Source organism: Ostrinia furnacalis, unplaced genomic scaffold, assembly GCF_004193835.3.
Source record: "Ostrinia furnacalis isolate ACB-3 unplaced genomic scaffold, ASM419383v2 OfSCF5816, whole genome shotgun sequence".
In the NCBI taxonomy this organism is placed as follows: domain Eukaryota; kingdom Metazoa; phylum Arthropoda; class Insecta; order Lepidoptera; family Crambidae; genus Ostrinia; species Ostrinia furnacalis.
Window position 1 is genome coordinate 155,616 of NW_021136055.1, and position 27,184 is coordinate 182,799.

General features: G+C 34.6%; 1 protein-coding gene across 1 annotated transcript; it reads right to left on the reverse strand.

The window, feature by feature from the left end:
- Positions 1–49: 49 nt before the first annotated feature.
- serpin-10 (serine protease inhibitor 10) lies at positions 50–26,815 on the reverse strand. Its single transcript, XM_028316628.1, has 9 exons — positions 26,654–26,815; positions 22,659–22,700; positions 4,171–4,292; positions 3,023–3,737; positions 2,413–2,615; positions 1,672–1,857; positions 1,177–1,251; positions 972–1,035; positions 50–428 (listed from the first exon to the last, which is right to left on the reverse strand). Exons 2-9 carry the CDS (start codon positions 22,675–22,677, stop codon positions 256–258), a joined length of 1,557 nt encoding a protein of 518 aa, XP_028172429.1. The 5' UTR covers positions 22,678–22,700; positions 26,654–26,815; the 3' UTR covers positions 50–255.
- Positions 26,816–27,184: the final 369 nt, after the last annotated feature.

A 27,184-nucleotide genomic window follows, 5' to 3' on the forward strand; every position in this document is an offset into this window, starting at 1 on the left:
ATTACTAATTAACCTAACTTAACCTAAGCTGTGTACTTTTTCATTATCAAATGCATCTGGTTTTTTAGAGTTAATTGTGTAAATAACAACAGTTTGATTTCACAGCGAAATAGTTTACAATAGTTGAACAGCTAAATCAAAGGGACTGGTGGGTTTTTGAACGTGTCGAAAAAAATGAGCATCGTAATGTATTCGAAAATGGAATTTGAAATGTAAACAAACGAGTTTTGTTGGCGTTTGGCGCGAGTTATGTGTTCAAATTTCGAAAGGTGTAGGTTGTTGGGGGTCAGTGACCTTTCCGGCGACAACGACAAGATTGTCCAAGCAGTCGACGATGTAGAAAAGGAATGGGTGTTCGACGTTGAAACGCCGCGCGGGCTTCGCCGGCCCTAGCGGCAGATTCTTGAGAGATTCTACTCCTTCACCAGCTGAAAATTAAAAATAGTTTTACTTGGATAAGTTATTCACCTGCTCTCTCTCTCTAATTATATCTATTGCATTGAGTAGTTTCATTTGTCTTGTAGAATTGCTGATCTCATGACTATCTATCACAATCCAATTAGTAAGAATAGAAGTCTTGTGTATTGCACCCAAATACGATTAGTTTAATTAATACATCATTCATACCAAGGAAATGGACCAGGAATATCCCAATAGTATAAAAATATAAACTCAGTAAAAGCCCCTGACTATGTCTTATAGCAAATGACGAGCACTGTGTATTTTGTCAGCAGCAAATGCATCGACGTTACAAAGCTTGAAAACAACATTTATAGTGCTCTGGCTTATTCAACTTCTAAGTAATTTTTCAGGCCAAACCCTCCATTGACCTCTGGAAAATTTAAGAGAGTCGTGTTCCTGCAGTGTAGACTAAAAATTAAATCCTAATAACAATGATGATAAATAATTAATCTTTCGGACTTGGAAATTCCCTTTCTATCTTGAAGTAATGAGACTTAAAGATTCCTTACCTAACAACTGCGAAGCAGATGAGTCGGCATTATCGACTCTGACTGCGACATGTTGTACCAGCTCCTGTAAGACAAATGAAGCAATGAATTACAGACTAGCTATCTAGCTTTTTAATATAGGCTGACATTTCATAAAATAACTGACTCACTAATATAATGCAGCGTGCATGCAAGGAAAAAATATTTTGTCTGATAATAATATTACCTGAACGAATAGTCCGTCCGCCGAAGACACCTTAGATAACTCGGCGTCGCGGCTGAAGATACTGCTAACACCAAACTGGAAAATACAACAGATTTTGCTAAATTAGGAGTACTTACTTACCTAAGTCATTTCAAAATAATAAATAGGGACAGGTTGACGAACATAATAGACTTAGATAGATCAGTGAAATCAAGTGATTGTCAGAAATTCAGACTTTTAGAGTTGAAATGAAACATACTTATTATGATAATAATAAAATTGAAAAACATTTTGAAGATTATACGTTACGAGTTAACTTTACACTAATGTTATGCATTTCAGATCATAGTTTCTTAAGCAGTGGTTAATAATCTGTTATTGTTTCACTGTATGTTTTCCAAACAAAATAAAATAAAATAATAGTAAATAGTAACAGTCAACAACTAGAAACCTTCAATGAATATTTCCATTTGTGATGGATTTTACATTTTTTGTACTCCAATATGATGCACTTACTTTAGCCAAAGCCGCAACAGGCTTAGTAGTGGTCTCCACGTAGAAGCTGGGCAGTGAGACCAGCAGCTCCTCTTCTTGCAGACTATCCTTGATGTCGGTTAGAGGTGTGGCCGGCAGGTCGGCAGTCAGCCGCGTCAGGCCATCTCTGGAGCGGGGCACCACCACGAGGAGGGCGTAGCGACCACCCTGGAATGAACAATAACGTCAATGAGTATATATCATAAATCTGTCAGGTATGTACCTACTGTTTAAATTGAAATCATCTTATTAGAAGTTTATAATTACCTAAAAGATTTGCGCTAATCTTAATACCTTGCCCCCTTACAAAAAGTTAAACTCGCTTGTCACTACTTTTAATCGACATTAATAGAAATATTATTTTAAACCAGTGTTTATTGCACATTTATCTTTTTTGTAAGAAGGCAAGAAAAACCAGAACTATTAAGTTAAGAAAGGTGATAATGATAATTTTATATCGTAATAAGCATTCACCATGTTTATTTTTGTTAAATTCTTGTATTAATTTCATACACAAGAATTGCATTGATTTCATTTACTCACCGTAAATGAAATCAATGCTAGTTAAGAAAGGTACATTTAAAAAGTTGCTATAGACAGTAATATTATGATGTTATTACCCTATCTAATTTACACTTATGTAGATTTACCCGATTTACCTGTGTTTTCTTTGTTTCCAGCTTTTGAGTGCCAGATACACTGCTCTACACAACATTAACTTACATCATAAGGCAGCTTAATGGCCTCGCTGTCCAGTCCAGGCAAGAAGCCAGTCTTGAAGACGCCTCTGGTCTTCATCATAGGGACCTGCTTCTTCTCGGTATTCGACTTGTAGAAGACTCCTGGCTCCACGATGTCGAAGGCCTGCTTCCAGGAACCGCGGAAGTACATCCCGTTGAAGATGATCATCAAGGAGTTTGATGGCGCTGTAATTAGGTAAGTAAATAGATTTGGTAACGTTGATTTGATTTATTATTATCATCATCATCATCTTTTCAGCCATAGGACGTGCACTGCTGAACATAGGCCTCCCCCAATGATATTTTGATTACATCTGATAAAGACTTGTTAAACATTAAACATTTTCAATGAGTACCTAATACAACCAGATGTTACATGCACCACAAAACATGCACTCAACGCCAGATAGACGACAAATACGTTTCTTAAAAAAAATTAATAATAAACAATCTTTTCACTCAAGGCTAGATAGCAGCATTATAGCACTGATCTTTCCTTTAGCATCCAATCTAATCCAGCAATAAATGTATATCACAATTCAAATTAAAATTGTTGTCTTAATTAATATGCTTAGCAAGATATAATAACTTACTTTTACTAGATTTCTTTCCAACGCTATTCACGGAAATACTGGATGTGATATCATTTTTGTCTTCCAAAACTTTCAGACTTCTGGCATGATTTCTGGCTTCAACAGCCACCATGGTCTCTTCTTCATCCCCTGATTCATCTTTTTTGGGGTAAGTCTTAACTAATTTAATTTTCTCTTTAATATTCTTGGCTGGTTTATAATCTACCTGTGATACATCTACTTTCTCTGGCTTATCTTCAACAGCAAACAAAATTAGTTTCTCATCTGATTCTTTAGGTGGCATGAGCTCAGGAATATCATCATTTTTGTTATCATCAGGCCTTCTTTCTGGTATATCGATAACAAACTCGCTGTTTTCGTCAGTCTCATCTGGCTTTGTGTAATGTTGATCAGGATTATATTTCTCTACAGACCTGACTTCAGTTAAGTAGTAATCTTCTAAAATCTTTTTGTACTCCTCATTAATAGTGTAGTTCTTGTAAATGTAGAAGAAGTTCTTCAATTCTGGGTGGTTGTATTTATAATCGTGAGTATTTTTTAATCTCTCCATGATGAAGCGGTAGGTTTTCCGAGTGAGATTAGGATCACTTGGTAAATGAAGAGCTGAGACTAGCTGTTCTCTGGTTTCGCCTGTAGCTCCTTCTGCTAATATAGCAAGTATAGCAGAGTAGCCCAAGGGTGAAAATGCAATATTCTTGTCATCATCGATGTATCCCTGAAAGCGAAAATTTAAATATTAGTTTGTAGTCATGTAGAAAGTTACTAAGGAAAGTTATAATTGGCGTCGAGCCAGATAGCAAATTTCACTAGAGTGGAAACTTTCTCTACATTTGCCACTGTATTCTCTGTTATGTATCATTTTCTTTAATGTACTGTTACTTATAGTACACGGTTGAGATATATCGCATGAATCTCAGAGATTTCATAGTCATAGGCCTAGTTTCTGGATTAAGATTTACAGCTTGAGCATGTTCATCTAGATTCTACTCAAGGATGAGGTTAATATGAAAAGTTGAAACCAAATTAATGTCAATTGAGAAACTAGGCCAAACTGTATACTTTATATAGGTAACTTTTGCAGTTTATATATTCCACATGCTTTACTTATTCGCGTCGCAACTGCTCTTTACTAATTTATGGCGTATCACCTGGAAGATAGCCGTAGACAGTTCATTGGTGGCGTCTCCAATGAAGCTGGTGTCCTTTGGCTGCTGGGAGCGGGCTCGGCGCACCCACCGCGCGCTGCTTAACCCCACCGTCAGGCATAGCACTGGAAGATGCAGAAAATTGCATTTAGTGTATGTTGATGACATTTTAGTAGTAATCAATGTGCTTACTTGTACATACTAGCAAGCATTCAAGAAACAGACGAACAGACATGATTATTGATTTCATGATAATTCACAATCAAAAATATTTTTATTTATTTAAGACCAATTACCTAAACTAGTACTTGCAAATCGATAAATATGATTTTAAGGAACTTTTACATGTCTCATTATTATTGTGCATAAAGATTCATAATACATAATAATGATATGTTTTTTTAAACGAGGAGATAATTGTTGATATTTATCAAAAACACTAGCTGTGCCCGCGACTTCGTCCGCGTGGAATAATGACTTTGGGTAGGCACTTTTAATAATTTAGTCTAATTATTTTACAAATAGCTTTTGCCCGCGACTTCGTCCGCGGAGAAGTCGAAAACGTTCTCATACGATTTTTAAATGTTTTTAACGTTATTATCTAAATGTTTGAATACTTATAAAATATAAAAATCTTAAAGGTAAAATAAACATGAAAATATTTTTTTCTTATATTTTATGAATATGCACCTCGGCCTTTGATCCGGTGAAAGTTACTCGGTGGTATTATCTTTTTACTACGAAATCGAAAACTACACCTACCGCAGTATTATTGGTTAAGTGGAGGCCCCTAGAGTATGATAGTCTGTAACATGACATGATTGTAAAAAAAAATGCACTAATGAGTAGGTAATTAATATCAACTTTGAAGCAAAACACCACTAAAATAACTTTCTACCCCTTTTTAACATAGTTAGGGGGTGCATTTCACTAAAATACGAAACACATCTTCCATTAATTCTGTTATAGAATGCTTATGCGAAATTTGAAGTAGATTGAACGAAGGAATCTCGTTATCCCATACAAACTTTGCCACCCCTTTTTACCTCCTTAGGGGTAGAATTTTGGAAAATCCTTATCAGATGCTTACGTCTTACAAAGAACACACCGTCCAAGTTTCAGGTCTCTACGATCAGCGATTTAGGCTGTGCATTGATCCATCAGTGGCGCGCGCAGTACTTTATCATTATTTTGCTGCGATGATATTTTAAAACTGCGATATCTCCTAAGATATTTATTGAAATCGAATGGTGTAAAGGCCAAGTATGTTTAAAATTAAATACTTGTGATGAATAACTTATTTATTTGGATAAGGATTAATATCATGTTTATGAAAAAACCTCCGCAAATAATGCATTAATATAAAACAGATTTCTTTTTGCATAAAAAGGGTTACTATGAGCCAACCTTAAAAGATAGACATATACTATCGCGGACTTTTTTTTAGAACTTTTAAAGGGGAACAATCCTGTCATACATGATTTTTGCGAAACTTTAACCGTTTACGCAGCGTCAGCTCTCAAAAGGAAAAAAATCACTGATTTGAAACATTCTTCATTGGTGCTCCGCTCCTATTGGTCTTAGCGTGATGATATATAGCCTAAAGCCTTCAGGAACTAACGGGCTATCCAACACAAAAAGAATTTTTCAAATCGGTCCAGTAGTTCCTGAGATTAGCGCGTTCAACCAAACAAACAAACAAACAAACAAACAAATAAACAAACTCTTCAGCTTTATAATATTAGTATAGATTATCTTCATTGTAATTCGAATAATTTTCCGTTCCAATTCTCACTAAATGCTTATGATTGCTCAAAACAGATATTTGTTCCGGTTGAAAAATACCGAGATTATAACGGATCAAAAATATTCCATCCAAAACTTTCTACCTAGAAACAGAAGAAAGATAAACAAACGAGTGGAATGGGACTATTCCCTCCTCTCGTTCCCACCGCTGCAACTCCTGTGTAGCCAGGATCTACAGCTTCACCGCCACAAAAACCCAACCAATGAAGGTCAAGTTTGTCCTGGGGGAAAGTTAAACTGTCATTGGACCCGCAACGAAATTAATCAGAAGAACATAGGAGGACAAACGAGTGGAAGGAAAACCGTTTCGCAAAATAAAAACCGGGGTCAAGATAAGATCAACATTCGCAAAATTAACAATATTTTTTGTCAAAAGGTTAATCGATTAGACACATCTCGAGTCTGGCGAACAATTAATCGATATTTATCGGTATAACTGTCCAGCATCGATTACATCGGTGTCGATCTGGGTCCCGTAGCGGTATCAATGCATTCGTTTAACTGTACTGTACAGGATATTTGTTTCTCTACAGCTGTTTTACCAGTATTTGCTGTTAACTGGACAGATGAATTAATTTTGTGGTGGTAAAACCTAATATCACTAATAATTTTTCAACTTGCTAATGGTCAAACATGTAGGACAAAAAGATAGAGATATCTGAAAACCTGATGAAGTTCTAATGATGAGGCTTAGTTTTTTTATTAGTATTTCATTTAAGAATGTGTCCATTCTTAAATTGTCATGCAACAAATTACACTTTTACATTCTTTTTAATTAACTTAATTTATCATAAATCATTCGATACCATTGGTTTCCCAATGTCAATATTTTCATTTTCGGTTTAATCCGTCCTTTTCTCTCACAGGTCTAAGCTGTTATTAATTACAGTGATAGATAGACCCGAGAAGCGGAAATACGGAAGCGACAATTTTTATAGCCCAGCCTCCTAGATCTCAAGTTATTTCAAGCCAACGCTATCTTCTCACGATTTAGTTTTTTACACTTAATTTGGACTCTCCATTGTAATATTTATTTTCATTATGTGATCAAAATGTCTTCCTCATTAATACCGGTGTTTGCGGAAGTAGTATACAAATACGGAAATCCAAAATTAAGCAAACAGATTTAATGTCGCTTACCTAATGTTTACTATGACTATCATGCAGCTATGGGCTGATCATGCCATACAATTCTGAACCTTATTGCAATGTGATAAAAGATTATGTAATATCTTGCAGCATCCTGTATAAGTCCAAAGATAATTAGGTTGCATACTGCAACGTATTGCAGCTTTGTGCGAAATAATTGTTATAATTATTCTAATAAGTACATTTATTGAGATGCCACAGTAATATGAATAACCGGTTTGTTACAATGCAAAATATGAATAACCAGTTTATTACATTGCAAAATAAAACATGCGCTGGATACAGGCCGCTAACAACCGGGCGATATGGAAATCATTAGGGGAAGCCTAAGGTCAGCCAGCAGTGGACGTCCAGTGGCTGAAATGATGATGAACAATGATGATGACAATAAAACAGCGGTATGTGTGAGTTAATAATAGTGAGATGTAAAGGGCTCCGTACATTGTTTATCCAGTTTCCAGATGAATACTTGGATTTAAAAACTATGTAATAAAGAAGGTGTCGGTAAATAGGCATATCGATAAAAGAGATATTTCTTAAGACGTCAATTCCTTTACTGTACCTATCTTCTCTTCTTTTGTAAACATTGGGTAACATGTAGGCTTATACAGGGTGTTAGGTAAATGGGTATATGACCCGACACTAGCCCATGTTAACATGGTCATATAAATGGTATGGTGAAGTCAGAAAATTTATATCTTCATTTTAATTATTTTATTTTTCATACAAATCGGATTTTATAAAATTAATTTTGTATGAAAATTAAAAAAAAAAATGATGATATAAAATTTCTGACTTCGCCATACCATTTATATGACCATGTTAACATGGGCTAGTGTCGGCTCATATACCCATTTTCCTAACACCCTGTATACCTTTAGTAAAACAAAAGACCCATTGTTGCTGGCACAGTATTCTGGTAGATACTAACTATACTTCCTAATACTACGTTTCCATACTGCAGAGCAGTGAGTCCCACAACTCCCGCGCATCTAGCGTGACTGCGCAATCAACCTTAATGCTGATGTTATTAACGGTAAAATTACGTTACAGTAAATTCTCTTCACTTACAGCAAGAATGACAAAATATTGCTTTATTTTTTTCACAAAGCGCCTCCTTCTCTCCCATAGCCTTTAGTTTCAGTTTGCCCCCCGTACCTACCTACGTTTTACACCACGACTCTGCGAACCCCTACTAGCTTCAGGGATTATGGGAAATACCAAGATCAAGAACCGATGATCCTACTAATATTATAAATGCGAAAGTTTGTGTGGATGTCTGGATGTTAACATGTTTGTTGCTCTTTCACGCAAAAACTACTGAACTGTTTTGATTAAACTTTACAGTATCATTATTTATAACCCAGAATAACATATAAGCTATAATTTATGACGATCTGTGATAAACTAATTTTCACTCAGGAGAAACAATAGACAACACAAGACCTAAGAAGACACTTCGAACTCATTATAGACTTTTGTAACCCTGTATATGGACAATCTAATTTATGATCTTTAGGAAAATCGCAGCCCAGAAATCGTTGGTATCTCTATGTTCCATATAACACCGTTGCGTTGTATACCGCGGTGCAGTAAAGTAAGGCACGCGCATGCGCTCGGTGAATGCACTGCGCTGACCCTAGCTATTGTGCTCGGGCGCACGTAGCGATAGCAAAACAAAACTGCATCCGAAATACGAAAATAGTTTAATGAATTAAAAAATTGTTAAGAGATTGTGTTCATTCAGTTCCAATTATTGCAGTTGGTACGGTTTGCAAAAATTTTGAAAATAAAATATCGTGGTGGTGTTAGAGTGAGATCAAAATAATGTAATAATTATCATACTAAATTTCATGAAATGCTGGCCAGAACTATAAGGCCTTAAGCTTATATTCTAATATCTTAGTCGCATCTGAGAGAACTTTCTATCCAAATATTCCTAATATTGATTAACTAATGAGAGTGTAGGCCAATTCCTCCATTTTCCTCTGATAAATTAGAGAGGGTCGTGAATGTCGTGATCCTGCAGTGGAAACTAAACGATCAGATGCTGATGATGAATGGGAATAATGAAGAGTGGTATTATAAATAAATTATAAATAAATAAATATCCTTGGACATTTTACACTGCGCTTCTAGTCCCAAACTAAGCAAAGCTTGTACTATGGGTACTAGACAACGGATATAAACATACTTAAATACTTTTTTTTTGTAAATACTTACTTATTATACATAGAAAACACCCAGTCCAATACAAACAAATATGTTCATGCACACAAATGTTTGTACTGTGCGGGAATCGAACCCGCTACCTCCGGAATAGTAGTCCGTTTCGAACCACTACACCAAACGGCCGACTAAGCACCGACTAAGCGACCGGCTATTGCAGCTGAATATCTCTTCAGCATTTTTTGAAGGCTTTTTACTTAAAATATTATTTAGGCATTATCTGCTGACCGTACTCCAGTCTAAGCAATCTAGCGCATTCCGCCTGGGAAAGTATTATTGCTAGTACTCGTTCAAGTAAATAATCGCTACTTGCAGTTATTGTCTAAGAACTAGACTGGCTATTCTCCTATTACTCTGTCGTTTTAAATTGTTTTAGTAATTGCTTACGATGTTCGTACGATTTTACTATTTATTTATTTACATTTTCAAGCCTCAAGTACTCGTAGTTAAATTGCCATAAGCTCTGAAGAACTGCGTTATAATTAGGTACCTACTTTTGTTTAAAAATAATATTAGAGAAATTCAAATAATTAATCTTTGACCTTTTCGTGCAAACCTCGCACACGCTACTGAACACCATTAAAACAGTTTTTAGCCAAAATATTAATATTCATGAAAGTATGATTCAACCAAAACTCATAAAACGTGATTTTTTTAAAGAGCTTTTGCGATGACTCATACATACTTAGGTATCATTTACATACAAGATATTATATAACAAATACGCTACCGGTAAATAGCGTATTAATTTTATTAATACCATATTAAATATCACATGGTTATATCACTACGTATTTACTTGCATATGAATACATTTGCCGGACAGACAAGCAAATATTTGAATTTTAAATTCAAATTCAAGGAATCACTATACGTGTTTCCTTCGAAATAAAATCGTGAGTTAAACATGAGAATATTATTGAACGGATGTCATATTTATATTAAACATCTTAGGTTATTATCTTTACAGTTCTGTAAAGCTAAATGCTAGCGGTTCTTTCCAAATAAACAGTCATATTTACTTGATTGGAAAGCATAAAAATCTGGCATTTTTGTGAGATACATTTTACATTTGATTAACTAAAAAAAGTACGAAACGTTTAGATGACCACTTTACTGTTTCTTTCTGGTTCAATGAACAATTTATGCTTCAGTATAATATTTTAATAAGTCAAGACTTCAAGAGGATTAAAGAACTGGTTTTTAATGTCAAGTCGAAAAAATAACTACGAAGTCTGTTACCGTGTGCCTCATCTATCCTTGATAAAATTCATACCTAATAATATGACGTTATTTTTTACAAATTGCATATAATATTATTTAAACCTTTTTCAAGAATCACACGAACAGATAAGAAAAAAATTGATCCACAAGCGCTTTTTATTTAAAAGCTTATAATTAAAATCCCTTTGTGATTGTTATCAATTACCTACCACAGTTTATTATAAAATAGTTATGCTCTTGTAAAATAATAAAATTGTGTACCACAAACCAGTTTTGCTATAAAACATAAAACAGATGGAATTCTAATAATATTAGTACGTTTACTTGCGTGAGCATTATGTTTGTTTTATTGGACTTAAGGTCAGCAAGCTCACAAGTGCCTATTAAATACACCTTGTGAACATCCAATCATAATATTTTTCTTAGATTGCCAACCTTTTAAAGTAGTTTTTGTGTTTGGAAATATCAGCGAAGAGCTTTCAGTCAGCGAAGAGCTTTTTTTGTTTTCCTTCGTGACGAAAAGAAAACGCAAAAAAATAAAACCGACTCCAAAAAACCTACACTAAAAAGTAGAAAAATAATTACTAATTACCTAGTTATTTACTAGGACGAATTAATATTTATGTAGGTATACCATGATTGATACTTCTGGAGTCGGTGCCAAGATTATGAAACATGTAAAGTTTGCCTGCACCGACTCCAAAAGTACCAATCATGGTATACCTACATAAATATTAATTCGTCCTAGTAAATAACTAGGTAATTAGTAATTATTTTTCTACTTTTTAGTGTAGGTTTTTTGGAGTCGGTTTTTTTTTTTTATAAAATTTTACTTATTTGTTGCTTTTTAGTTAACTAATTATTACCTTGATGTTACCACAGAAGGTAGGCAGTACATTGAGACCATATTCTTCATGTCTAGTGTAGAATAATATTCCCTACAAAATACAGGTTACCATATAGGAAACCTAAAAAGACCTTAAACCGTCAGCCCACCTTAAAAACATGAAATAATACAACTGTTGGTCTATTTGTACCTATAATATTTAAAGAATTATCCTCCAACTCCTAAGCATTAAGGAGTTGTACCTACCATGACCAGTTCATCATGATGAGATGATGAATATCTGATGTAAACACTTGAATAACTTTAGAAACTATACTTATCTATAAAATTAAAAGAATTATCTTTCAACTCTTAAGCATTAAGTTGTTTTACCTTCTATCATCAGCTCATCAATATGAGATGATGATTTCCAGGAGCAAATACTTGAATAACTTAAGAAAAAGTTTGAAAAACGATATACGTGCCTATAAAATTTGAGGGTTGCCCTCGATTTCCCTAGGTTCCCATCATCAGACCCTGACTTGGTGACAATGGGACCACCTCAGAAGTGTACCCTATCGAACAAAAAAAGAATTTTGAAAATCGGTCCACAATTGACGGAGTAATCGGTGAACATACATAGAAAAAAAAAATACATACAGTCGAACATATAACCTCCTCCTTTTTTGAAGTCGGTTAAAAAGAAAAATTTCACAGAATCCAACTTTTTACTGAATTCTAAGATGACGTAAAATCAAAGTCAAAGTCAAAATTTCTTTATTTGTTTAGACTAATAAATAGTTCTTACAACATGCATACTACATGTCTCATAATCTTTTTACCCTACCAGCGCTTCGAGACCAACATTTGGCAAGTGCTGAGAAGAAGCGCCGCAACAAACTCAGTCACCACAATGTTATAGTTATATTTTTCATAATTAAATTAGGTAGGTAATGTGTGTCACTTTCAACAACTTCGCACGATGATAATGTTAAGTTACTTTTTGCTATATTGTTTAGCGAATTGTTCATATTTTAACAACCTAAAAATATTTTTTTTCTATTAGGCAATGGATATTCTAATGGAATGGAAGTAACAAAAGATATGGCGTCGCCTGTCCTATTATGCTAATTTATAAGAAAATTAGTAGGTACATAAAGTGCAATGTTAACTTTGTGTACTACCTTTCTTATAAATTAGCATAATAGTCCAGTCATTTCGTCCGAAAAAAAGGCAAATAAAAGAAAATGAATTTGCGCTTCTAATTTTTTAATATGTTGTAGGGGATGCCTAGAAAAGCTTAACTTGAGATTGTCGACCAAACTTTCCTAGGAGCTTTCGCCGCCATGTTGAAAAAAGGGGTAAAATTTGTTTTTCGGCAATAACTCGGCTATCCGATGAGACTCGAAAATTTTTGTAGGACACTTTTTGTAGCTTNTGTAGCATAGCGAGACAGATTCGCTGAACATTACATTAAATGATTAATACATTAATACTATAGACTTAATTATAATGTCGAACTAAACTAAATTATCATTTTTTTTTATACAATTTCCAATAAATGGTTTTGTATTATTTTTATGTAACTATAATATATTCTAATTTATTTTTTATAATTTTAACATTAGGACTTATATCTTCTATTACTTCAAATGGACCTGAAAATAAACTATCTAATTTATCTCCTAAATGATTTTTTATTAATACAAGATCTCCTGGCTTATAAACGATAGGATTACAAGTTTTGTCGTAATTATATTTCCTTAAATATTTATTATGTATAAGGTTTGCTTTGGCGTCCGCTTGCGCTTTTTGCAACCTGAATTTTAATTCCTTTGGGTAAGAATCGAAGTTATACAAAGGATCTATACCCGTTTGTAAGTTATTTGGTAGTACACAGTGTTTTCCAAAAACAAGTTCATAAGGTGAATATTTTGTTTCTGTGTGGACAGTAGTATTAAAACAGAAACACCAATAAGGTAGCCAATTACTCCAATTACTCTTATTTTGTTTACATTGGATTCTGAGATAGGCACGTAAATTCTTGTGAGTATTTTCTAGTGCACCAACGGTCTCATGGTGATAAGAAGTTGAGTTTAGTTTCTTTATATTGAGTAAAGTGCATACCTCGGTCATGACGGAAGACATAAATTCTGTGCCCCTATCAGTTAATATTTCTTTTGGTACTCCATATCTCAAAATAAAATTGGTAACAAAAGCTCTAGCGACCGTTTCTGTATCTTTGGTCGATAGTGCGTAGGCTTCGACAAATTTTGATAAATGGCATTGTATTGTAAGGATATACTTATTGTTGTTATCGTCAGGCAATAAGGGCCCCATAATGTCTAAACTAATATGTTCAAATGCGCTTGTTGCAGTTGAAGTAATAACCATTGGTTCCTTAATGTATTTATTCGTATGTTTTTGTATTTGGCAATGCTTGCACCTCCTAACGTAGTCAATTACATCATTCGATAACCCTGGCCAATAATAGAATTTTTTAATATTATTTAGCATTCTATTGGTCCCTGCATGACCACTTGTGGGTAATAGGTGGAAATCATTTAAGATGACTCTCTTATGGTCCTTATCTGTGATTCTAGTCACATCTTTTAATATTAATAATCGTGGCGCATTTATAATATTTTTTGCCAATAAACTGGCGAATGTATTGATATATTTTTCGCTGCTTTTATTTTTTATTATTAGTAGTTCAGCGATATTTAATTTATTACATAATGATTCTAGATCTCTCACTAACACCGGCATGGTAGATAATGATCGAGATTCTAAGAAAATATTATTCTCTTTTGGTACATATGCGCAATATTTTAAGTCGGAATAAATATATTCCGGGTTATTCTGCCTATCATCAATCAAGGAACAGAATCTTAGCTCTACAACGTTATTAGGTTTTTTCAAAACCTCAACAACAGAAGGGTTATCATTTGTTTGGGTGGTAGGGCGGTCGGCGGTCGTATCAGTTGAAGGGCGGTTTAATCTTCGTGACATAGATCGAGTCACAACTGAAACGACTTGTTCTTGCATACTTTTTAAGTCATTAGAATTTATTACAATTCTACTTAGTGCGTCCGCGGCTGCGTTTGTCTTTCCGGGGATATATTCTACATCGAAATCATATTCCTCTATGTATAGTCTGAACTTAGTCAGTCTACTAGATGGGTCTTTGAGGCCAAAAAGATAGATAAGTGGCCTGTGGTCAGTACAAACCTTAAATTTCCTACCATACAAGTATGGTCGAAAATGTTTGACAGCCCATACGATGGCTAACAATTCGAGGTCTATAATCGGGTAGCGAGTTTCTGCTGGATTTAAATTTCTACTAGCATAAGCTATTACTTGACCATCGCTATTTGATAGTATAGCTCCTAAAATACGAGATGCATCAGTTTGTAACACAAACTTATTATTCATTGAAAAATCAGGGTACGCTAATACTGGGGGGGTCATAAGTATTTCTTTAATTTTCTTAAAAGATGCTTCACAATCTAGTGTCCATTGAAAAACTGCCTGTTTTTTACACAATTTATTTAACGGGTAAGTAATATTAGCAAATTGTGGTACAAAACGTCTGTAATAGTTAGCAAACGCAACAAATCTCTTAACGTCGTCAGCGTTTTGTGGGACTGGGTAATTTTTCAATGCATCAATTTTGTTTGGGTCTGGTAGAATTCCATTGGAAGTAATCTTGTGTCCCAAATAAACTATTTCAGTGCGAAGAAATTCACATTTAAGTGGGTTAACTTTTAAATTGACGTGTCTTAGACGTTCTAATACGTTAGTAAGATTTTGTGAATGAGAATGTAAACTTTTTCCTATAACAATTATGTCATCTAAATAAACTATTGCTTCTTGATAATTAATCCCAGACATCGCTATGGTCATTAACCTTGAAAAAACACTAGGTGAAGTTTTCAACCCCATAGGACAACGTTTCATTTGATACATTTTGTCCGCAGTAAAAGCTGTATATTGTCTCGAACCTTTATCTAACGTAATTTGATACATTTTATCTAATTGAAATGCGGTATATTTCCGTGAATTTTCCTCTAAGTTAAGTTGGTAATAACTTTGAGATAAATCAAGTTTTGAAAAATAAATACTACCTGATAAGGAGTCTAAAATATCAGTAATATTGGGCAGCGGGAACTTATCATCGACGAGCTTATTATTTAACTGTCTATAGTCTATAACAAGTCGCCATTTTTTCTCATTAGATTTGTCACACTTTTTTGGCACTAACAAAACTGGGCTGGACCATTCTGAGACTGCTTCTTCAATTATATCATTATCTAACATTTCCTTGATTTGCTTTTGTACTTCTGACTTTAAAGAATGAGGAATTCTATATGGTTTTGAATAGACCGGTGTATTATCCTTTAATGTTATTTTATGTTCCATTAAGTTTGTAACTGTTAACCGATCACCCGGCAAATGAAAAACGTCAGAATATTTCGCACATATTTGTTCAATGTTCAAACGTTCTTCCTTATCCAAATAATCTAGGTTTAATAGGTTGAATAATACTTTTACTCTTTCGACCGAAGAATAATACTTATTGAAGTGGCAAACATTAAATTCGTGTAAGTTTAAAATTTCTAAATTGAAAAAGTCTATTTCTACATCCTTCTCAGTTGTATTAAGCACTCTGATTGGGATACGTCCGTTTTTTGGACTTGCAATAACACCCGCTAGAAAAACTCCCTCTTCTAACTCTCTTGCTAACATAACGCAATCGTTTACGCCCTTACTGCTTATATATTTAATTACTTCGCATCGGGCGGGAATAATGTGTTTGTATGTGTTTCTATTATTTTTTATAGGTATACAAACGTTTTTATAATTACAAGTCAATTGTAAGGTGCTATTTTTATAGTTTATTATAGCATCATACTTTGCAAGAAAATTTTCTCCTAATATACCACTAGAAGTACATGACATGTTTCTAAAAACATAAAATTTTTCGGTGAATGTTACACCTGCATATGTTAAATTTAAAAATAGGTATCCTTCGGAAACAAGTTTTCCACTAACACCCTTTATAGTTAATTGATCACATATAACATCATTTAATAAACTCTCGTAATGTTGGCTTATCCATTCATATCTTAATACGCATAAACTTGCTCCGCTGTCTATTAATAAATCTATATTTATATTTTTATCTAACTGAAAAGTTACATTATTACAAGTATTACAACTCAGGATAAAATTATTTAGATTGTTAGTCACGAAAAAACTCATTATTATTCGGTGCATTAAGTGCATTTTCGTCATTGTCATCATTTTTTTGTGGGTCAGTGTACTCAGCGTACGCTGTTTGTTGCGCACTTATGTGCTGAGCACGCGGATACCGAACGTTGACGTTCACGTGATGCGGTGACGCTNAATATTAGCAAAAATCAAGGATAGATAAACCACATCCATATACTGCGGCAGGTTATGCAGAAGATCGAAGAGTATAACTTGCCACTATGCTTGGAGTTCGTGGACTATGAGAAAGCCTTCGATTTGATCGAGATTTGGGCAGTGCTGCAATCTCTCCCTGCACCGCGGCCGTATCGACTCTCGTTACATCGAGGTACTGAATAGGGTATGCAAAACCGAAAGTTTATCAAAAACCGATTTTTTTTTCGGTTTCCAAGAAAAAAAACCGGTTTTCGGTTTTTAATCGGTTATTATCGTTCTATTTTTTTTTCAATCAACTAGTAGTTACATACAGCGAATTGTTACGTCCTGTCCGTTTTGTGTTAGATTACATTATTTAAGAGAGGGTTATAACAGTTTTGATAAATTTAGCTTATTCATTTAGTCCAGTAGAATTTGTTATGTATGGAGGGTAAACCTTAAACTTATTATAAATACTCCTGTATGATGTGTGGTTCGCCAGTTCACAAATAGACGTAATAGCAAACAGACCGTTGTTTCATACTATCAGTGGCGACTGCGGGTGGACTTGAAAATTGACGCGACCGTTATATTTACTCGTAGTGTTACTTAATTTACTTGTGATTCGGAACTATGTCGAAATTGAGTGAATTCAACGTGAAGGACGGCAATTGNGGGGAGAAGGAGGTAAGATGGGATGGCGGGTAAGACGGGGTACCCAGCAAAAATCACAGTTTAAACTGACCAATCACGCTCGTTTATACATCGTTTGATGCTCCGCCATGACACCTATCAGTCGCCTGGCCATTAACATCACAAGTGCACGCGTGTAAAATATATCTTGAAAAAACTGTTTTGCTGCAAATTGCTTGTTATATTTTCTTCTGTTTTGGCACGTGACTATAGATTGTTTAATAACGCTAGCTGATGATGCGTGGCTGTGATTGATGCTTAAACAAACCTATAATAAGGTAGGCATTGTGTTTTCTAGAGATTGCCGTTTGTTTTTTTTTTTCTTTGAATATTATTAGAAAATGGCTTAGCAGGCAAGATGGGGTAATGACTTCTCCAAAACATCTCCTTTCCCTTCCGGTTACCAAAAAAACCTTTCGTGTTACTAAAAAACGTGGGAAAACACAAATTATCACGTCGTCTCCCTACAAACTAGAATTATAAGTCACCGCCCAAAAGAAAAAAGATGCTGAACAGAAGAAAATTGAGAAAGTAGAAACATAGAAGAGAAAAGAGGAATTGAAAAATACAGGAGAAAGCTACTACAGAAACTCCAGCAAAAACAGCAAAACGACGAAGAGTTACAGAGACTTTATCTGAAAATTAAAGTGAATAAGAGGATACACCATGTGTGATGCAGTGAAGTATATTCCGCTTCCATTGAGGGGTGGATATCATGCTCACATTGTAGAAGATGGTGTGGGAATTGTGACGATGATGACGAAGCCAGCGATCATGTCTGCGAGTTCTGCCACTCCAAATAATTATCTTTTTGCCTGATAGTTCTCACTACCCCATCTTACCTCAGGGGGGTACCCCATCTTACCAGCACCATGGGGTAAGACGGGGTGAAACCCCTTTTTTTCTATTTTTATTTTTGTCCTAAAATGGATAGTTAAAAGTTCCTAATATTGCCAAATATTAAAAGAGTATTAACTAATTGTTAATTAAAAAATAAGTATGATTGTCTAACTATGTATATTTTTCTTTTATTGGTGTTCAAAGCTTAAGTACCCCATCTTGCCACCCTCTCCCCTATAACATATCGTCAGTGGAAAGGAAAAAGGACTAAAGCGCCATTTTGGCCAAAATGAGTTATATACATTGTTGGATAGGATTTTTTTTTCTGCGTCGATCTATCTAGGTTTCAACTCAATCCGATGACTNTATAATTCAAAAGTACAATGTTAACTTTGTGTACTACCTTTCTTATTTAGCATAATTCGTCGCCAACGCCGCAAAGGGGCGTACCTCATTTTGTAAAATTATTCAGGAGAGCTATATTAAACAGGAATATAGGATTATCATTATTTTAGCGTTTAGAGCCAGTAGAATTTCAGTGTTAACTGTTATGTATCGTAAGGTGGGCGAAGGGTTTAACAGTCAGACACAGTTCTAGACGTCGAAACAAAGTATAATTATTAAGTTATTATTACTTGTGTCGCTTGACCTCAAAAAACTAAGATAAATATTTGAATTGATTTGTGCTATTTGCGTCCGTTATCTAATACTTACCTTCATGAGCTCATCTCTTTAAATGTCATCGGTGATCGTACGTGTTGCCTCGTACAATATGACGTCTCATATTAATATGCATAACAATTTTATGGACTTATTTTACTATACTTATGTATTTAAACCACACCAGATTGTTTTGTGCCCTAAGGAGAGTCGATAGAGTCTATTAGGTATTATAATTATTTAATTAACTAAGAAAAAAATATTTATTGTTCCTATGGCACCTCAATATTTTTTATTTCTAGGATAGTACTTATTAAAAGTTTTGAAAGTCTAATATCTAGATTTATCATGAAATCCAAGAAAAAAGATAATAGCGTTGATTCTCAGAGAATGTTGTTCAAAAACCTAAAACTCGTATTTTACTTTGACTTGATTAGAGGTCAGCCAAACCTGATCAGTGATCACTATTTACAATAAGAAAAAGTTCGCGGATTCCACATTAGAGGACAAGGTATAGGTTATAAACAATATTATTTAGTGTATAATAGTGGTGGCAATTTTAGGTACAAAATCGAGCTTTGTAAATAAGCTTTTTAAATATTTTATATATTTGAGACCTTAAATCCTTGGATATGTCGTTGCACTCGTTGCCAGGTTGTGCCTTAGGCCTAGGATGCGCACCGCTATAGGCGGTTATCACTCCATTATTATATCGATTTTGCCCATATAGGCCAGTAGAATTAAACACAAAAATTGATTAAATCGGAAATAATTCCTACAAAAGATTTTTTTGCTTTAATGGCTTCATTGGTTGCCCATTAAGACTCTCCTAAGTTTTCGACTTCGACGGAGTTGTGCTTAAGTGGTGGGGGCCCCCGAAAGGGGCGTTTTTTCGGTTTTCCGGTTATACCGCGTAAAGGACTTACCCTATCGAAAAGTGGTCTTCATGACGGTTAAAGGGCACTTAATCCTGCATTGAATAAGACCAAATTCATATGTTTTGGACAAACCGTTCTCGCGCTAAAGTTCGGCAAAGTAGAAAATATACGTATAATTAATGACCCTCTCCACGTCCAATGGCTTGTTACCCACATGCTTCCAAGCCTTGTAAAGGGTCGCCTTAACCAGTGTAACCCTAACAAGGCTCACGAGTTTGATTCGCTTATCCTTGTTCGTCCCAGCCGTTCCTTAACTGCGGTTGCTGCACCTCTTCCTGGCACTCTCCTGAACGACTCTGTGTTACCTAATGTGGCTGCCCCTCTTCCTTGTACCCTCCTGTACGATTTCATTGCTTAGCCATATGCCTGGTCCAAGGTTCGACGCCACAAAATCAACTTCGTACGAGTGAAAATAGTTTAAATACTATTTCCCGTGCTTGCAACATTTTTCTTTACTGCTTCGCCTCTATTAGTCGTAGAGTGATTGTATATATCCTATAGCCTTCCTCAATGTATGAGCTATTCAACACAAAAATAATGATTTCAATCAAACTAGTAATTCTTAAGATTAGCGCGTTCAAACAAACAAACAAAAAACTCTTCAGCGTTTTAATATGAACTTGTTGTTGTTGATTTTTGGCGTCGAACCTTAGACCAGGCATACGGCTAGGCAACGTAGTCATGCAGGAGGATACAAGGAAGAGGGGCAGCCACAGTAGGTAACACAGAGTCGTTCAGGTGAGTGCCAGGAAGAGGTGCAGCAACCGCAGTTAAGGAACGGCTGGGACGAACAAGGATAGGCGCATCAAGCTCGTAAGCCTTGATAGGGTTACACTGGTTGAGGTGGCCCTTTTCAAGACTTGGAAGCCTGTGGGTAACAAACCATTGGACGTGGAGAGGGTCATTAATTATACGTATATTTTCTACTTTGCCGAACTTTAGCGCGAGAACGGTTTGTCCAAAACATATGAATTTGGTCTTATTCAATGCAAGATTAAGTGCCCTTCAACCGTCATGAAGACCACTTTTTGATAGGGTAAGTCCTTTACGCGGTATAACCGGAAAACCGAAAAAATGCCTCTTTCGGGGGCCCCCACCACTTAAGCACAACTCCGTCGAAGTCGAAAACTTAGGAGAGTCTTAATGGGCAACCAAAGAAGCCATTAAAACAATAAAATCTTTTGTAGGAATTATTTCCGATTTAAAAGCTAATTCTACTGGACTAATACATTTTGACGTCGATAAAGTATATCACGGCGCGCTTCCTAGGCCCACAGTAGCCGGGCTGATTTATTTTTATCGATTTTACGCGATAAGCCCATACATTTGTCATAAAATCGCCGATAAGATTTTATCACGGCGCACATCGTACTTAGCCCGACCGCGGCATAATGTGGACGGCGGGTTTATCCGTTTCTTGATATGATTATAATAATTTATCATGGAATGTTAAGTTACATCATGAAATGATCAATTCTAGACCTGATTATGACAGACCATAAATGAATAGGTAATGTCAAGCACCCATTCATCATCACCATCATCATTTCAGCCATAGGAAGTCTACTGCTGAACATAGGACTCCCCCAATGATTTCCACAATGGCCGGTTGCGTGTGGCGGCCTGCATCCAGCGCCTTCCTAATTATATTCATAACATGATATAAATGGTTCTGCAAATTAATAGGCTCGAATAGGAAATAATCGTAATAGCAAGTGTGTGATATAACTACTCGTACGTTAGATAATTCTGAACCAATTTTCAGCTTTATCGATCTCACATATTATTGATTGGTATAGTCAATTGATTATTAGCTAGATTAATTAATTGATCGTTTCTCGAAATCCAGTTTACTAGCACGAACGAAAAAAGTTTTTACTAGAAAACATTAAATATATTTGCTCTTGTTGTTTAGATATTTTATGAAAACCTCAACTACTTATTTTGCGTAGGTAACCTATTTTAATAATAAAGAGTAAAACATTTTTTTAGTGTCGCTGCTTAGAATTAAAAAATATATTCATGAATTTTAGTTAATAAGTGACAATAAACTTTGTTACTATGACAACTGTTTATGTATTCATCAATGACGTCATTCGTGTGATATGTAGCTGTGATTTCTTTAAACAAAGTAATGTAAATATTAAATACATTTTTTACAACTGGTAACGACTGTCCAATTCTAAATCTCACTTCTGTACTATATGAAAATTAAAATGAAGATTAACTAGGACGTAAACATGATGCTATTCGAACATGCATCTTATCAATACAAATCAATACATGCAACTTATCATGAACATGCAACTTATCATGTACATGCAACTTAATTATCATGTAGTTAATGAGTTAATTGATTTTCGCAGACATCGATTTGTGACATGATCAACAATGCCAATATTTATAGGCAATTACGTAATAATATACTTAAAATTATAAATGCATCATAAAATTACATTATTTGCTTTCTCTCGTTAGATGGTTCGCTAACATTAATTATTTTTCCTAACTCTACAATACCAAACAAAATCACTAAGGCTGGATTGCACCATCTTACTTTAACTTTAACAAACGTCCAAAATCTGTCAATCTCCATACAAAAAACACCAATTATCGTTACAGTTATGATCAAAGTTAGGTGCAACTCAGCCTTACAGTATTTTTCTTATTTCAAACCTTAAATTGTAAAATGCTAAAGTATTTGTTGTTCTACTCACCCAATATAAAATGGCGCATCTTGAAAGTGCGCTGCTCTCAATCTGAAATTAAAATTGCATACTTTAAATTTCAAACTGCATACAAATATGCGACGCTCTTTTTATAGCTTGTAATACTCGAAAATTTTATGCGTTTACTGCCTTCCACGTTCTATTATAAAATTCAGTTAAGCTGGGTTCTCACGGACTACAATGGTTTGTAATTTTTAATTTTAATTTTAAGTACTTTTACTATAGGAACCGTACTACGTTATAAATGTAAATTGAGAATGTTACTAGGTATGCAAAATCACTTGAAACCTATGTTACAGTTAAGCTTTTACATATACAAATACATTTGTTTTTATTTCATTCAAAAATACCAAGTAGTTATGATTTTATAGGCATTCAAAGTTCGCTTAAATATAGAGTCCCGCCGACGGTCACGTGACCCCGCGTGACGTACTATCGGGGACTCGAACGCCTTGACACCTTAAGGGCCTAAATTGTTTGCACACACACGCTCGATTTTGCTCCGCCCCCGTTCATTCATGTTTCGAGTCTAAGCAGCGTCGGCGCACCACTGTAGATGTTTGCCCTAGCAAACCAAGCTCTATGTAAAGCACTTAGGATTGAGTATTGCTTATTACCCGCATCCGTAGCGCTCGTTTGGCAACGTCGCATTTTAGTCAATTTGAAGCCCAATTAAGAATCGCTACAAAATATTATATGAGGCTTCGTGTAAAATTTGAACTAGCGATTGCCCGCTCGGGTCACAAAATTGCTATCGCACATTCCGAGGTAACTATGCAATTTCCCGAGAAAAAAGTAGCCCTTTCTACAATTATTGTTGATATTATGAGTGTAAATCTCATGATATTAGTTTAGCTAGTTAGGGCGAGAAATACAAAATCATACAATTACTTTCGAATTTTACTTATTTAATAGGTATTTAATTTATTCGGAACTAATAATTTAAAACAATATGTTATTGAATTAATTAGTAAAGAGTTAAGGAATATTTGTGGCTTAAAAACAATTATTGTAAGATCTGGCTATAACTTTCTTAAATCCTTGAATGTTAATAAAAACTTATAATAGGTTTCTATTTATTTTTAATGCATATTTTGTTTTCCGTTTTAAAGAAACACTTATCTACGTTATTAAAATTTAATATAAATATTGCACTAGGTAGCAATGATCCAGGTAATTGGTTATCGTAAATATTATAATATTAAGTTAGTTTTATTTCAAATTCAATTTTTTATTGCACATTAAGTGTCTTTACACAAGGTCTTAAATCTATAACAATTAAACTTCAAACTAAATAACACTTAAACAGTTAACAATGTATAGATAAGTTTGTAAGTAAATATAAGAATTATTTTGAGAGGCATGGTTCAGTAATCGAGCGGAGGTCAATAAAAAGGCAATCAAACAGTCCAATTACTAGCACGGGTCAACACAAATCAATCGGTTATTGATCACGAAACTTCACAAAAAAACAAAGGAGAGAATATGTCGACAGATCGCCAAAGCAAAAAGCAGACAGACCTCGTATAAAAACACAATATTAAAAAAAATACATATCTATTTGTTTGTAACCAAATTCTATTATTAAAATTCTAAGGCTCAGTTGCACCATCTTACTTTAACTTTAACAAACGTCAAAATTCTGTCAAACTCCATACAAAAAGCACCGGTTACCGTTATAGTTACGGTCAAAGTTAGATGGTGCAACTCAGCCTAAAACTAAGAAAGATTGAAGAAAAAGAAACATTTCGTTTTAAACCTTAACCCTATGACAATAAAGTGCACAATGGTATTTCGTATTGCAACCTAAGCCCTGATTGTCTCTTATTGGTCGTAGTAAAAATATAGTAAAATGCGTAACCAATTAGAGACGGGGTGAGCACGTGACCGGAGCGATGCGCTTACGCTAAAATTTCTACAAAGTGGTCAGGCGGAAGAGTCCCCGATAGTACATTCACAGTGTCCGCTCACTAGACAACGGATATAAACATACTTAAATACATTTTTTTTTGTAAATACATACTTATTATACACATTAACACCCAGACCCATCACAGAAATTAAAATTGAACCAAACCCAAACTTGATGCGATTGTGTCGTTTTATTGCGAATTACCTTCCAGCTCCATCATCAGACCCTGATTACTATATAGAATTAAAGTACTCATCAATACAAAACGAACGAGCCCAAACTCGATGGATTTAAGTCGTTTTATTATAGAGTTCCTATGGCCACCTTCCAGCTCCATCATCATATCAGCTCCATGTCATCATAATATTGCATGGTCATCCAAATCACATGTGTATGCGAAATTTCAGCTTAATCGGTTGCCCGGAAGTGGGTCTTAATTCAGCTTGCAAGATTCCACCCATACAAATATGAGCCAGTCACTGTAATATGACGTCACGCGCATAAAATGGCGGGCCGGCCGCCGCCCGCACTTTTAAAATTCAATATCTTGGAAATTAATTGACGTATCGAAATAATTCTTTCACGTGTATTTTTTATTTTTAACAGAGAATACCGAAAGCTAAAAAACAAAATTAGTGAACATTCTTCATTATGCGTAGCTGCGTGTAGGTTTAGTAATAAAGGGTGATTTTCATTAAAGTTACTAACATAAGAAACATTATGAATATTTAAGTGGTTATTTTTAGTATATTCGTAACTATTTTAAGAATGGTATTCGGAAACGACAGTCTTTGAGCATTTTGTTCGAGTGTTCTCAAGAAAATATTCAAGCCTATGATTGATCTAAAAGTAATTTACTCTTAATCCTGAATCCCCTAAGTAGATTCATACTTCTGGTTTAATTTATAAAGGCATAAAGGGCCAGGGCCTTTTCATACTTAAAACTATCGTTTTGACTTTTCTAATTGTAAATTATTCTTCGCATTTAGCCTTAAGATATTTTAACATGATACTCAAATGCATCTCATACTCAATATTTTCAAGCCTGTGATTGTTCTTAATCAGATAGCTACATCAATAACATTTTATCACCGATGATCAGCGTAAGTCAACTTGAGAAACCTATAACTGTCACTCCATTAAATTGGCGAATGGCCATTGTGTTAATTCCTGTGTGTCTCCAATTCTAGAACGGTCTCTGTGGCATAGTTTCGATTCATAAAGGGTCGCAAAGCAATATCTGAGTCCATTAAGACATTTAAAAGATGTCAGTAGATCATATTATAACACACTACACATCATACACTACACATTACTCACACACTGCTATTTTTGTTCTTAGTTAAATGTATACCAACTTAATGTTATTTGTTAATGTCTTTGTCTGAAACGCCCGTCTACTTAGAGGTGGGCGCTAACATCTGCGACACAGTCTTAGACTACTGCAAATGTTAACGCTAAAATGATTGTGTAAAATTGTTTCTGGTTTCAAATAAAGATTTATTAAAGATTATTAAAGATATTACATTTTACTATAAAACACAGACTTTTTTAATGTGTAACTAAACCAATGTTATTTTTTATTTATTTCTATAAATAGCTGTAAATCCTTGTAAAAATAAATTAAAGTTTTAACTAAATATTTTATGAATCCTAATATTTTTTAAAATTGCAATATTATGTCCTAAGCTTAACAAAATGGACGGTCAAACAAGGAGCGGACACCTCATTATCGAATTTTATTTCGTAAAACCGGCTCGAAGGACAAATATTATTTACATTACTAAAATATGCGGATCGGTTTTTGTTTAAAAAACATTAATTAATGATAATCTCAAATGGCTATTGAAACGGGTTTCTAGCGAAGTATTTAATGCGGATTTTAAAACTAAATAACTCGGCAATAAGAACTTATTTTTTTTTATAAAACAAAACAATGGCACTTGATAATCGACAGTTCTTTTTAAAATTAAGCACCATAATGCTCAACTATAAAGGAAAGGTCCGTTAATGTCCACAACAAAGCAAGCATGACCTACTTTTTAATGTGAACGACCGGCTCAATACTTACGTTATACTGGCTACTTGCAACACAGATGCACAATAATTAAAAACTCAAATACTCGCAAACTTTTTGTTGAAAAAAAGTAAAACGTCAAAAAAGCGCGGGAACGCGGCCGCGCGTGCGCCGATCTCGGTCGAGAGTGACGTCGCGGAAGCGGGCTCAATGTTTATATGTAGACATTTAACAGTTATATCTGAAGGAACCGTAGTAGAAATAGAACTGACTCCGTAAAACAATGATTTAAAATAGTTTTTTTTACAATTATCTGTTTAGAAGCCGTGTGGTAGAGGTCCTGACTCTACAGACACTGAATCCATTAATATTCAGACACTGTAGAGTCGCATAGTTTCCGGCGTAAGCGTCAAAGTACCACTATGTAGGTACTAAGATGTACCTATGCAATAGTACGTAATTCAGAAAATTACACAGAATTGTGCTTTAATATTAATATTATGACTTTTGGTTGGTAACCAGCCTGATTTTTTTTTAAATAGTGCTCGTATTATGTTATTTTTCGTCTAATTTAAATTGATTAGT

Bases quoted from the DNA above. Each gene is read 5' to 3' on its own strand.
- serpin-10 (XM_028316628.1), bottom strand. The intron at 1,036-1,176 runs GTAATATTATTA...TTTGTCTTACAG, and splicing joins CGGACGGACTATTCGTTCAG to GAGCTGGTACAACATGTCGC. The intron at 429-971 runs GTAAGGAATCTT...TTTAATTTTCAG, and splicing joins ATCTGCTTCGCAGTTGTTAG to CTGGTGAAGGAGTAGAATCT.